At 38.6% G+C, this 14,823-nt stretch overlaps 1 protein-coding gene across 3 annotated transcripts in view; it reads left to right on the top strand.

Annotated features, from left to right (window-relative positions):
* The first annotated feature begins 1,105 nt into the window (after positions 1-1,105).
* Positions 1,106-14,823, top strand: part of TARBP1 (tRNA guanosine 2 -O-methyltransferase TARBP1) — a 116,373-nt gene continuing 102,655 nt past the window's right edge. For all 3 annotated transcript variants that reach the window (XM_077168365.1, XM_077168366.1, XM_077168367.1), the window contains exons 1-3: positions 1,106-2,154; positions 5,420-5,517; positions 7,251-7,320. In XM_077168365.1, the coding sequence (XP_077024480.1) occupies positions 1,146-2,154; positions 5,420-5,517; positions 7,251-7,320 (1,177 nt within the window). In that variant the 5' untranslated portion in view covers positions 1,106-1,145. The remainder of the gene's footprint in view (positions 2,155-5,419; positions 5,518-7,250; positions 7,321-14,823) is intronic.

Genomic DNA, 14,823 nt, shown 5'->3' with positions numbered 1-14,823 from the left:
ATGATGTATACCTTTTCATGTGCTTATCGTGTGCATGTCTTGAAGTGTCTCTTCAAGACTTTTGCCCATTTTTATTTGATGGATATATGTTGAGGGGAATTGATATTAATTGGCATGTTATGTTGAAGAGAATTAATACTTGCTGATACATTCTTAAATAGGCTTGAAATAAAATAATTTGTCAATGGAAAGCTGAATGATTGAAATATAGAAAAATCTTATATGTGTGATACCTGATAACTTTAAATTACATCTTAACCCATTATGTTATTATAGTCAAATTCTTTGAGAGTGGGATTGTGTCTTCTCTATTGACTAAGGGATCTTTATGGTTAGAAGACAAAGCAACACATATCACTGGTTCAGTTTGCCTGGGATCCAGCCAGGAACCAAACCAGTATCATGCATGATGACCTGAGGTTTTCTATTTCTGTAACACTAAATGCTCTCTGAGAAAATAACAGACACATGGAGTATGCTTGAGTTTGGGTGTGGAGCACCTGCATTCTGTGGGAAGATCTACATCCTAGGGTCAGCGATGGCCTTAGGCTGTGAGTTTCAGGAGGTCCAAGTGACCAACTTGGCAGTTGTATAGCTAGTGCTTCAAGTATTATACTTCACAACTTCTCTGATTCATTCGTGTGTTTTCTCTCATTTTGAATGCAGATGCCCTGAACCCATTTCAGACCCACTGGGTCAGTGTCTTCTGGGTATCATAAGGCAAGTTTGAAAATAAGTTACTAGGTGATTGTGATCTGCACCTTTCACATGAACCTCACAGCCAGCCCGGACTTAGTGCCCTTGGTTGAACCAATAGCCTGGGCCTTTTTCAAATTAGGAATCAAGAGCGTTGGTGTAGAGACATCATCTTCAAAAAGTCTTTTGTTTTTATTAGTTTCTAAGATTTAAACGTTTAACGAGGGCCCCTTTCCAAAAAATAGTTAAGGAACAGAGCGGGAGGGATCCACTTCCAAACGAGTGTTGGCAGGGGAAAGCGGGTGAAGCGCCCCTGAGCGGGACAGAGGGCGGGGGCTGCAATTACACTCCTTGAGGCGGGCGCGCGCCGCCCCCAGCTAGGGCGCGCGCACGCACGCGCGTAGGGCCTACTCGTGGATACTTAGTGTCGGCCGCGCCGCGCACGGCAAATGGAGTGGGTGCTCGCGGAGGCGCTGCTCTCTCAGAGCCAGGATCCTCGTGTCCTACTTGGGGCGCTGTGCCGAAGGGAGGCGTCGGCGGAGCGCGTGGAGACGCTGCGCTTTCTTCTCCAGCGGCTCGAGGATGAGGCGCGCGGCGGCGACGACACGCGCGCGCGCCCCGCGGCGTTGCTACAGGAGGCGGCGCGCGAGGTCGCAACCGGGTACCTGGTGCCCCTTCTGCGGTGCCTGCGCGGCTGCCCCGCCGAAAGCCCCGGCCCTGACCCGCCGCCCGGCCACCGCCACCGCGTCCTGAGGGCGGCGGGCGGGGCCTTGCGCTCGTGCGCCCGCCTCGCCGGGGGTTCGCAGTTGGCGGCTGCGCTGGCCGAGGAGGCCCTGCGGGTCCTGCTCGCTCGGCGGCTGGAGTCCTGCCACGAGGGGGCCCTCCGGGACCCCTCCGTCGGACCTGGCGGGCTGGGTGCCGAAGCGGCCGTGGAGGTCCTCGTGGCCGTCGGCCCCTGTCTGCGGCCCCACGAGGACGGGGCGCTGCTGGAGCGGGTGGCGCAGGCCACCCTCGCCCTTGCTCTCGGCGAGGGCGAGGAAGAGGCCGCGCCCTCCGAGGAGACGGCGGCGCTGGTGGCCGGGCGCCTTCTGCCAGAGCTGGGCCAGTGCGGAGACGCAGCGCTGCGGGCCGTGTGGGAGGAGCTGCGTGCCCTTGCTGCGCGGGAATGGCCCTCGCGCGGGGAGGTCCGGCCGCGCCTCGTCGGGCGGAAGCTGCTGGTGCTCGGCGCCTTGGCTGAGAAATTGCTGCCCGACCCCGGCGTTGGCCGAAACCCTCGCGTGTTAGAGGTGGGCTTGGATGCCCGGCGGTGCTGGCACTTTTGGAGGACGGTGCAGGAAGGGCTGGCCCAGGCCGAGGAAGCTCTGACGCGCAAAAGAGCTCGCTATCTGCTGCAGAGAGCGGTGGAGGTGTCAGTGGAGTTGGGGGCCGACTGCACTTGCCACCCCCAGGAAGGAAACGGTACTGGTTTCTCCCCCCGCCCCCCCCCCCAACTCATTCTTACATGGCTTTTCGGGAGGGGAAAAAAAAATCCAGTTTCTGCATTTCATCTCTGCTATTCGTACAGAATTTGGTTGTTTTGGATGGTCCTCATAAAGTCTGAAACCTTGAAAGCTCATCTTGAGGGTGTCTCCTGCAGTGACACAAATCACCACCGTTGTGAAGGTTGCATTTCCTAATCTTTCTGGCCCAGAGCAAGGTGAACTGCACCTGTGGAATAATTTAGGAAACTCACCAAGCCCATGCAGAATTTTACATTCTCTATTTTGCACTATATAATAGAAACGAAAGGGTAACATCCATCAGATTGGAAAAAAAAGTTAGTACCTGGACTGGCCAGTGAATTGAATCTTTGATGTTAGAATTAAGCTTCATAGGAGCCATTACATCTTTTTGAAATTTACTTTGGTAATTCAGGGATAGGATTTATTAATATTTGTTAAACATATGACCTTTAGGTGGATGTTTTGAGAGTATTTGGGTCTTTTGCCTTTGATTTAATAAATGGACCAGATTAAATTTTTCATTTTTTTTTTTTTTTTTTACGTTTTGAACTATGCTTTCTACTGCTCTCTTACAGAGCAAGAGTGGATTAAGTACAAGTCCTTCCTTCAGTTTGGTATATTATAGATTGGTTGTCCACTGAAGTGTGTTAAAGTATGCTTCTGCCATATTAAATTCATTTTTGAGCTCTCTAAATCCAAAATACATCGATCCAAAATGGTCTCAATAGAAACGAAATTTCTGCTTTTTAGCTGTAGCTGGGTATTTATTACAGGTAAACAATTTATGTTCAACTACAGTTGTGAGTGGATTATTAGGTTTTAACAGTCTACATATGGGTTGTCATCTGATGAGAATTTTCAGTGAAAATTTTTTAAAAATTATGAAAGTCAAACATTTAAAGAGTCAATCTGCAGATTTAAGGACAGACAATAGAGCATAGAGCAATAGCCTTTCCATGTTTACTCCCCCCTCACCCACCTCCCATTCTCAACTTTAGAAAGCAATCACTTACCTTTTTCAGCAGACCAGTTTGGTATTCTCCCTTATCTTGAAATAATATAACCTAGTTATAACATAAAACCCATTGTTGTAGTTATAATTTTGTTTAAATGCATGTTCTGTATTTACAAAACTAGGATTATGTAATGCTATTCACAGGTGACGTATATAGCAAACTGACTATTTTTCTTCTGCAAGTTTTTCCTAGGATTGCCATTTTTTAATTTGTTTGGTTTTATCTATACTTATTACTAATTGAGCCCTAAATTCTTTGCCAATTGTCTAAGTGTTTCTTCTACAAATGCGATTATCAGGTATTTTATGATTTTTTGTTCCTGTAGAAGACTCTCCTAATCATAAGTGCTCGAATATGGATTGGTCTCTATCCTTGGAGCACAGCTGACATCCTTAGATCTGTCTTCACCATCATCCTAGGGATTCCGTTCATCTGAGCCTAGTGTTGGCTCCTTTGTTTCAAGTGATTCAGTCTTCCTCTTTTTTGATTTACTTACTTTGATAGAGTATACTCTCCAGTAGTTTCTTAAGATAAAAAAAAATTTAAGACCAGGCAGGTCAAATAATCCCATCAGTGATCTCTAATAGCCTGTTACTTCTAACATTCCCATGTAGTTTCCATCTCAAAGTTTCCAAATGTTCATGCATGCTGTTCATGCATGGTATCCACCTTTTCTGCTGGATCCTTTAAATGTTCTCATAGTTATTTTCAAGTACTATACCTGGACCATCTAGGTCTAGTTTTGTTTTCTGTTTTATCTCTTGACAATAGGTCTTTGCCTTCCCTCCCTTTTCTATCTTATAAATTTCAGATATTGTGTATAAAAGAACAGAGACTGAAGTAAATATTTTGCCTAGAAGTAGGCACTCCTCCTCCTTTAGTCTATTGTGGGAAGATTGAGTCAAATCTAGCTTATAGTTGAGCTGGGTTTGGATTTTGTTGTTGGCTATATTTACTTTCAGGGCACCCTAGTTTTCAGAATCTTACAGTATAGATTGTTACTACCTTGTGCTAAGTGTGAAGACTTGAGTATTGGAGGATTTTTCTCCGTGTTCTAATTTTCCTCAAGTCCTATTGCCTGCCTCACCAGCATTTCTTTCCATGCCTTTGGGGTAGACTGCTGATGCCGCTTACTTGGTGCAAGTCTTGTAGTGGGGTCAGGGGGATTTTCATTACTCTTACTTCTGTCTCAGTCTTTGTCCCTGTGTGTCTTGAACCTTAGGGTTCAGTCTTTTTCACCATTTTTCTCTTTCCTCAGTGGCAAACAACCTCCACCTATTAGGGATGGCTTTAGAGCACAAGTGAGTTTCCTTAATCTCTTCTGTGGCAAATGAATTCTCTTTTTATCTGTGGTAGTCTTGAGCACTAGTTCCCTGTCCCTCTCCCAGCAGCAGGTAACCTCTGCTTTGTATCAGTGCAGCACCTGAGGAAGTTTCCTTCTCCCACAGTGGAGCCAAGATGCCAGGAGGAAATAGGGACACTTCACTGCCCAAGTTGCATGCAAGTTCAGTAAATCCCCATTTTCATTGTCAGTCCTGATCTCAGCTGTGTCTTGTGCTTCCTGATCCAGAGACCCACTATTTTATCTTCTCCAGAAAATAAATTCCTAGCCTTTTGCTAGGGTTTGGGAAGTGTTCAGAGCACAGGAATGAGAATCTGAAAATCTATTTCTTAAACAATCTGTCAGCACATCATCTTTATTTTAGCTTTACTCTTCACCTCCACTTACAGACATAACTTTTGCTGCCTATTCCTTTGTTTTGAGGATATTTGCAGTGTATATCACATTGTTTCTCAGCTTTTCCCTTAATACCAACTTAATACCCAGTTTCCTTGAATCTGCTTGTTTTTCATCTGCTTTTCACATTCTAAATTTCACTGCTGTCACCGTCTCCCATTTTTTTCATTCTTACTGATTTTGCCTGTATTGTTATGGTGAGGTTATGAGGGATAGATAGTAGAAGTTATATATTCAAATATTGGTACCTAATATTCAGAACAGTAATCTTAAGAAAGAAAAATATCTGCCTTTGAAATAGTTAGCCTAAGCTTCCTATCTTCTAGGCTTTGAGACAGGGCATACTCTTCATCATGAGAGAATATGACATTTGGTAAGGGTGGCATTATTTTAAGAATTACTGTCATTAAGAAGCTTGTGAAATTTGCGAAAGAAGAAACTAATTTTTTTTTTCCCAACTATATCAGGCCCAAGTCTGTTTTGGTGGTCAGAGAAGAAAAAAGATGAGCTTCTAAAGTTTTGGGAAAACTATATTTTAATTATGGAAACTCTAGAAGGAAATCAGGTAAGTATTTCCATCTTTTAGCAAATCCTACAGATGCAATTTTTATTTTTATTTTTCATTCTTTATAAATGCAAAAAGATTAACTTGGCTACAGCATGAGAGAATTCAAGTGTACGTTATTTTCTGGCACAAATGTCTAAAATTGAATGTAAACCATTTCAGGAAATTAATGCTTTCAGTTATTTTTGTTGTTCAAAAAATTTGATAATTTGATAATTATTTGATAATTTCTTAACATTTACCTCTAAAGTATTTAAATTTCTTACCTTGTTTATGAATGCTCTTCAAAGAAGAACTTCTGCCAGGAAAACTTTTACTTAAAACAATTCTGAGATAAATTTTTATTAACTAAAGTAAATAAATTCCTTTTAAATTTTGTAGGTTTTATTTCATTTGCTTCTTTAGTTCTTATATCTGTGTACCTGTTCTTGTGAACATTATTTGCTGATCACATCTGAATTTATAATCCTTAGTAGGAAAGATTTTTCAATAGAATGGATAATTGAAAAATTATTTGTAATTGATTTTGATTAATTTTTGTGCTATAATGGAATTTTTAAACGGAGAGAAATCTCTTAGATTATCTGATCTAGTGCAGGGGTTCTAAAACTTTAGCATTCGTTAGAATCACCTGGATCACTTGTTAAACTACAAATTGCTGGGCCAGACCTCCCTAGTTTCTGATTCAGTAGGTTTGGGATGAGGCCTAAGGATTTGAATTTTAAACACATTCTTAGGCAATGTGGCACCACACTTTAGAGGGCCACTGTTGTAGGATTTTCCGTTTGTTAGCTTCAGATCCAGCCATCTGTGGAGTGAGTCGTTGTGAGATAACAGTTCACGTGTGCACCAAGCATTGTTTGTAGACTGAACTAGATTACTTTTATATGCTAAGTATATGTAGATACAAGGATAAGAAATAAAAGCATTTCTAAATTCAAATAAGCTTTTATGGTTTTCCTTGATCAGTAGATTGATAAATTCCCCACTGTTTTCACATAGGTATCATCAGTAGTTATTGCAATGTGAAAGGGAGTCCTCACAGCAAAAGATGTATGCATCTATTCGATAAAGTTTAATCCCTCATTTCATAGATGAAAGAACTTGGCAGGAGAAATGAAGTGACTAAAATATCCAGATAATTATATTTAATAAGGAATTAATGTGATCTTGGAATTCACTCTAGTATTTAGAATGAAATATACTATATAGAAATTCAGAAACTGATTTACCTCTGATACTTTGAATGATATACATTAAGCTTCATAGCAAAGGTGTCTGCAACGCACTTTAAGTAGAGTGAAGAATATTGAATATTGAATTCTGAACTGACTCCATTTCTAAATGTGTGGCTTTGAACAACTTGAGTGATGAGAAAATATTTCAGTATTTTTTCCCCTCTTTCTAACATATTGGTTTTATCGCCTCTACCTGTTTCCCAGGACTGTTGAGAATTACATGACATAGTTTTTGATGTTTACTATAAATATAAATGTTACTGTAACTATATTATAGGTTATATTGATTAGCTTTGCCATACTTAGTCTTGCATAACTGATTTATGCCACTTAAAAACTGGAAAAACTAGGATCTTTATGCTTATTTTTTACATGGTGGGGGGTGGAGATTTCCATGGTGAGAAGAAGTGCTGTTGTTAAATAAATACATGAAAATTCCCATAAGTTTTTAAAGGTGAGTTTTTGTTTAATGTAATTTTTTGCCTTTATTTTCAGATACATGTTATAAAGCCAGTCTTACCAAAGCTGAACAGTCTGTTTGAATATGCAGTGTCAGAAGAAAATGGTAATAGTTACTATTATCTTTATTTTTTAATAATTATGGTATTAACCCCCAATTTTATAAGTAGTACTTTTTCATTCAATTCTCTAATTTGGAAACATCATAGGAGAGTAAAGAAGAAAATATGAATGTCTTTTAATACTGCCACTGAGAGGTAATAGCTGTTACATTCTTGATATACATCTTCTGGGTAATATTGTTCATAATGTTTTATCTCACTTGCATTATATTCAGTGCATTTACTCATATCCGTAAATGGCCTTTGAGGACATAATTTTAAATGGCTGCAGAATTTTCTGTAATTTGAAGATATGATTAATTATTTAAAACCTTTTATTATAGAAGTGTAATAAAACATATACAGAAGTAACTAGTACAAAGGATGAATCCTCATTTCTGAGTTTGAAAAGTGATAAACTCATGGTCAGTCTTGTTTCTTGGATCATATGCATAGCCTCTCCTACTCATTGGCCACCAAATTATTTTAATAATCATATCATCCTGGACGTAATGTCATTTCATCTGTAAATAGTTCAGTATGTATCCTGAAGAGAGAAGGTCTCTCTCTTTTTTTTAGGCAGGTAGGAAGTTTATTAAGAACACGTGCAGAAAAAGAAAGGTGTGAAGCAAGAGGCCCCCTGGGGCAATCAGTTTTTATAGACTTTGTTCCTTTTGTGATTTTTATTAAGTATTTTATTATCCTCCCCCTTTCCCTTCTTCTCTTGATACTTGACCGCAGATGAGGTGTTCACATGGAGGCCATTTAACCCCCAGGCGCTGTTTATTACTGTTCTTCTCAGAGATATCTTTCTCCTTGAGGCCTTGGAATTTATTTGCCCTTTGCTCATCAGTCAGCCTTGCCCTACTTCTAACCCTGCCTCATTTTCCCCTCAGAGATTTCTAACTGCCTTAATTTTTTTTTTTTTTTTTGGCTTTCACAATGTGGGTTTATTACTTTACGAATTTACAATTCTAAGGCCATGAAAATGTCCAAATTATGGCATCAAGAGGAAGAGACCTTCTCTGAGGAAAGGCTAGTGGTATCTGGGTTTTCTCTGTCACATGGGAAAATGGGAAAGCACATGGCCAGTGTCTGCTGTTCCTGTTTTTTTTAATGTTTTTATTGAGATGTCTTTACATGCTATACAGTTCATCCAAAGTATGCACTCAGTGGCTCACAATATCGTCATATAGTTGTGTATTCATCACCATGATCATTTTTAGAACATTTGCATTGCTCCAGAAAAAGAAATAAAAAGGCAAAAGAAAACCATACTTCCCATCCTCCTTACCTCTCCCCCTCATTGACCACTAGTATTGTAATCTAAGTTTTTTTTAACTCCTTATTCCACCCCCCCCCGTTATTTATTTTTTGTCCTTATTTTTTTGCTCTCTGTCCACATCCTAAATAAAGGGTAGCTCTCTTAATCAAGGGAGTTTGGGCTCATGGTCCATCTTCTGTAGCTGCTTTAAGCTGTCAGTGGGCTTGGGGGAGCATGGAAACCTTTGGCTATGCTATTGAGGGTGGCTGGTTGAGTGTGAGGAATAGAAGCTGAGCCTCTGGTGAGGAGAAGTTGTAAAAGGCTTCTAATCGGGAAGAAACAAACTGGGTGAGAAGTAGTATATGTAGTCTGGACAGAAGCAGGAGCAAGATGGGAAGTTTTAGGAACAAAACTGTTGGTTGGGGCTTGGCATTCATTCTGTGGCAGTTTGCGGTATTTGGTTGAAATTTGCATAAGCATACCTTTTAGAGTGATTTCTTGAGTCTTTGAAATTTCTTAGCCACTGAAATTTTGTTTCTCTTTTTTTGTTAATTAATTTTTCATTGCAAGGCCAGGCTCATCCTTGGGAGTCATGTCTCACATTGGTAGGGAGACTTACACCTCAGGAAGTCATGTCTCACGGGTGGGCTCGGGAGGAAGGTAGTGAGTTTATTCATACAGTTTGGCGTAGAGAGAAACTACATCTGAGCAACAAAAGAGGTTCTCTGGAGGTTGACTCTTGGGCATTAATTTTGTCATTACTGAGATAACATTTTGTAAGGGCAAGTCTCAAGATCAAGGGCTTGGCTTGGGAGCCCCTATTGCTTAAGAAAATAGCAGAAATTCCTCAGGTTGGGTAAGGGTAAGTTCAATAGTTCTACACTTTTCTCTAGCCTCTTAAGGGACTTTGCAAATGTTTTTATTTTCTGATTAAAATTTTGTTCTTTATTCTAGGTTCTATGTCAAATGGAACTGCTAAATTAGGTTGTTAAATAAACTGACTAGACAGTTTAATTTAGATAGTGTGCTATAGAAAATTTAAATTTTGGAATCTTTAGAGCAAAGTATTGTAACTGACAAGTAAATCTTGTTGTTTTAATTATCTGTAATTTTTCAAAGAATAACTAAAACCCCAACTAACAACATCCAACATCATACAGATCAGTATTAGGATATAACGTGGATGGTGAGAACGTGGCTAAGCCTTTAGAAATTTTACACAATTTCTAAATATAACAAACTTAGCTTAACAGAAGGATAGAAGATCTCTTTTAATTATCATAATACTTCCTAAACACTTTCTTAGTAATATGTTAAATTATTTTAGCACCTCACTTTTATAAGGTGAAAGAACAAATTCTTTTTAACAGTTTTCCTTTAAGAGTGAGAAGAATAAGTTCAACATAAACAACAAGAATATTACTCTATGATATAAATTTAGTATTCAGATAGTTGAGAAAAACTTTTTATTACCTTTCATTAAGAGCAGACCAGCAATCTGCATTATTTTAACAAAATTCACTTTCTTAAACCTTCCATAGCTTTTTATATCTGTCTAGGGCTTATTGTCAGCAATGAACATAGGAGAGGATAACAAATAACCAAGTGAGAAGAAAAAGCAAAAGCAAGCAGTAAAGCCTCCTGGTCAGTAGCCATGAGTTACCAGTCTAGATGGTGGGAGAGAAGTGTCTCCTCCTGGCTGGCTTGCCAAAATGCATTACTGAATTTTGCTTTCTACCTTCTTTGCCATGCTGTGAGAAAGAATTCAAGGGCACAGCACAGCATAGAGGAAGGTAAAGAATTTTTATTTATTAAGAACTAAGGTTAAATTAAGAATGAGGGCCTTTAATCCTGTATAGCTTAATGTAATGTCTGGATACATCCTAGAATGTATTAAGCAGATAATCAAAAAGTACTGGCAAAGTCCATTGAGGGATGGGAGAAAAAAATATTAAACTTTACCATCAGGGAATCCCAATATGTGTCAAACATTAGGGACACCCAAAACGATAGGCAAGCCCTTGATCTTGAGGTTTACTCTTGTGAAGCTTATGTATGCAGTGGAGAAGCTTAGCCTACCTATAGATATGCCTAATAGTTACTTCTGCAGGACTTATTGATCAAATGTGGCCTCACTGTCTCTAAGCCCAACTCTGCAAGTGAAATCATTGCCCTCCCCACTATGTGGGACATGACATCCAGGGGTGAAAGTCTCCCTAACAGCATGGGAGATGACTCCCAGGGATGAGTCTGGCCCTGGCATCATAAGATCAACAATTCCATCCTGACCAAAAGAGGGAAAAGAAGTCTAACTAAAAAATCATCAGTGGCTGAGAGAGTTCAAATAGAGTCAAGAGATTACTTTGGAGGTCAGTCTTAGGCAAGCTTCAGTTAGACATAGCTACCTATCATAACTTGCCAAACCCCAACCAAAACCATTCCAGCCAATCCTAAAGAACACCTAGGGCAATATATAAGATTCTGCAAAGTTCCCATGCACTAGAATAACTTCCCAAAAACCTGCAACCTCCAGAAGGGTCCCTGGACCAGATAAGTCCTGAAACCTGGAGTGCCCAGCCTCTCCAGAACATCAGATAGTTCCATCTCCCACCCCATATTATTATTATTATTATTATTATTATTATTATTATTATTTTTGGATCTTCTGAAGTTAATAATATTCCTTTATTCTTTTCTTTTAAACAGCTTTATTGAGGTACAATTTACATTTCATGAAATTCAACCAATTTTAAGTTTACAATTCAATGATTTTTGTCAGTTTACCGAGTTGTGAAGCCATCACTACATTCTAATTGTAGAACATTTCTATAACCCAAAAACGATCTCTGGTATCCATTTACACTCACCCTTTATTCTTTTACCCCCCTGTTCTTGTATAGTGTTATATGTTCAGTAACTTCTTTCATTTGATCTTCATCATCAGATTAAGTATTGTAGACATTTTATAAAAGATAAACCTGTGGGTTAAAGGACTTACTTAACTATGTAGTGTTATAGTATATTAGATAACCTACTACTAAATGACAACACCTCATTTGCTTATAGTTCAGTTGAAGTTTGGACAGTATTTTATTTTATTTTTTTTAAGAATTTTTTATTAAAAAAAATTACAAGAAAGAAACGCAAACATCCTTAATATATGCTCATTCCATTCTACATATATAATCAGTAATTCTCAATATCATCACATAGTTGTATATTCATCATCATGATCATTTCTTAGAACATTTGCATCAATTCAGAAAAAGAAATAAAAAGACAACAGAAAAATAAAACAAAAACAGAAAAAGAAAAAAAGAATTTTACATACCATATTCCTTACCCCTCCCTTTCATTGATCACTAGCATTTCAAACTGAATTTATTTTAACATTTGTTCCCCCTATTATTTATTTTTATTCCATATATTCTACTCGTCTGTTGACAAGGTAGATGAAAGGAGCATCAGACAAGGTTTTCACAATCACACAGTCACATTGTGAAAGCTATATCATTATACAATCATCATCAAGAAACATGGCTCCTGGAACACAGCTCCACATTTTCAGGCAGTTCCCTCTAGTCTCTCCATTACATCTTGGATAACAAGGTGATATCTACTTAATGCGTAAGAATAACCTCCAGGATAACCTGTTAACTCTGTTTGGAATCTCTCAGCCATTGACACTTTGTCTCATTTCACTCTTCCCCCTTTTGGTCGAGAAGGTTTTCTCAATCCCTTGATGCTGGGTCTCAGCTCATTCTAGGGTTTTTCTCAATCCCTTGATGCCGAGTCTCAGCTCATTCTAGGATTTCTGTCCCACGTTGCCAGGAAAGTCCACACCCCTGGGAGTCATGTCCCACCCAAACTCAATTTTTAAAAAAGAGAAATAATCCACATGAAAATAAAAAGTACGTCTTAGGTGTTCTAGCTGACCTACCCCGTATTATTGACAGCCCCTTCCAACATGAAAAAATTAGAATGCCATAGTCAAATACCCCTAAAGAGTGGTATAGAAAGATCAAAGATGGTGGTGAAGTTATACAGAGAAGGTAGGGTTTAACAAATATGATTGCTAAATCATTAAATTGATATTTCATTTAGTCTCTAGGATCTTAGAGCAGCTAGGAGTAAAAACCTGAAATTGGGGCGGGCCGCGGTGGCTCAGCGGGCAAAGTGCTTGCCTGCCATGCCGGAGGACCTCGGTTCGATTCCCGGCCCCAGCCCATGTAAAAAACAAACAAAACAAACAAAATACAATAAAACAAGAAAATGTTTAAAAGATGTTTCCCTTTCTTCCTTCCTTCCTTCCTTCTCTCTGTCTTTCCTTCCCTTCCTCCCTCTTTCTTAAAAAAAAAAAAAAACAAAAAACCTGAAATTGTGAATTGTAACCCATGCCGAGCTCTGAAATATGTTTTCTAAGTAATTGTGGTGTGCTTTGAAATTTATTGCTTTTTTTGCGTATTTGTTGTTTTTCATAAAAAAGGGGAAAAATGTCTATTGTGGTGATTAAAAAATAATCCCTTCTAACCTCCAATGTTCTGGAGCTAGAAGGAAAAAATCTGAGAGGATGGGATGGTAGCCCATGACAAACTCTGGAATCTGTCCTCTACTACTTGAAGAGTGCTTTGAAAACTTTAGTTTTTTCTTGTTTTGCTTTGTATATTTATTATACAATAAAAAAACAAGTTTTTTGAAAAAAGAACTCAGGTTAGAGGACATGCAGGCATTCTTGCAAGTAAAGGGTGAGAGTGAGAGGCCTTGGTAACATTTTAAAGATGGTATATTCTACGTTTTTATTAATTGCTCTTTGGTGTGTGTATTTTAATTGTTTTCCATTCTTGTTCTCTTAATATATGTTTCTCAGTGTTTGTTAGAGTTATTTTTTATTTTTGGCTTTCAGTTATTATTCTGTATCTTGGATTTCTTGTAATGAGATAATTCCAAGTTATCACTGCTGTATTATGACAGTTTTTAAGGAGAAATAAAACGAAACTGAGGTTTCCTGAAATTATTTTATGAAGTTGAAGTTCAGAGCAAATAGCTAAACGTAGGGTAACAGTATTCTGTATTCATGTAAATGATAAGATGTTACATTATGGTGTTTACATAGGAAAATTAACCTAGGTAAATGGTTTTTTGTCCCTACTCTAGATACTTACAACTTTAATAGTTTGACCCCTTAAAAATTCAGCTTTATTCAGCTGATAGAAGAGTTAGTTGTTTTCTGATACTGGAATTTTTTCACAAACCATAGACATCTATACCCCCCCGAAGCTAGAACGTAATTGAATCCTATTGTGACTTCACTTATGGATTTAATATTAAAATGATGCTCTTATTATTACGTTTTGCCCATAGCTCTTGGCCAACCAAATCAAGTAGCTAAGCGGTGAATTACTTTGAAAAATTACCATTGTCAAAGAATTGAACAAGCATCTTGGTGTAAATTATGGGACCAAGTTATTTATAAAATGTCATGAGTTAAATAAAAATGCTGAATTTTTTTCCCAATAGAATTAAAGGATATTACAAAAGAATTAGAAAAATCATCTTGAAGGTGCACATTTCACTTTTTTGTTTGTTCATTTATTCAGTCACTTAATAGATACTTCCTTAGTGCTCAATATATGCTAAGCACTGAGGACAAAGCAGTGAGACATGAAGTATTTTTTCACTTGATCTTTGTCTGTTTTGTATGAAGAAGGAGAAAAAACAGTTTATGTTTTTTTAAACATAGCGTATATGTTTCATGAAGAGGACAAACGGAGTATAAGGGAGTATAAGTATATATAGGGAAATGGAGTATAAATATATATAGTGGGCCCATATTTAGATAGGATATTAAGGGAAGGTTTTTCTTAGGAAATTGACATCTAAGTGTAGAGTTACAGGCTTAAGAAACAATACAAAAGCCCTGAAATGCAAAACTGCTTGCTGAGGTAGAGAAACAGAAGTACCAGGGTAGGTGGAGCTTGGAGGGTGTCAAGGGGAGGGTGGGATCAGGTTAGAGTAGGAGGAGCCCGGGGCCAGTTCCTGCCTTGTAGACCATGGTAAGGAGTGGGGATTTTGTTCCAGGAGCTGTGGGAAACCACTTAACAGTTTTAAGTAGAGAAGTGACAGCTTTAGACATGAATTTTAAGAATATCACTCTTGATTTTTATGTGAAAAATGGATTCAAGTGGGGTGAGAGAAGAATTGGGTAAAACTACTCCAAATCTAAAGTTCTATCCCGTGTGCATGG

The sequence above is a fragment of the Tamandua tetradactyla genome, chromosome 7 (genome assembly GCF_023851605.1).
Source record: "Tamandua tetradactyla isolate mTamTet1 chromosome 7, mTamTet1.pri, whole genome shotgun sequence".
Classification (NCBI taxonomy): Eukaryota; Metazoa; Chordata; class Mammalia; order Pilosa; family Myrmecophagidae; genus Tamandua; species Tamandua tetradactyla.
Note: the sequence above shows the minus strand (reverse complement) of the source record. Positions and strands in the feature narration are given on the sequence as shown.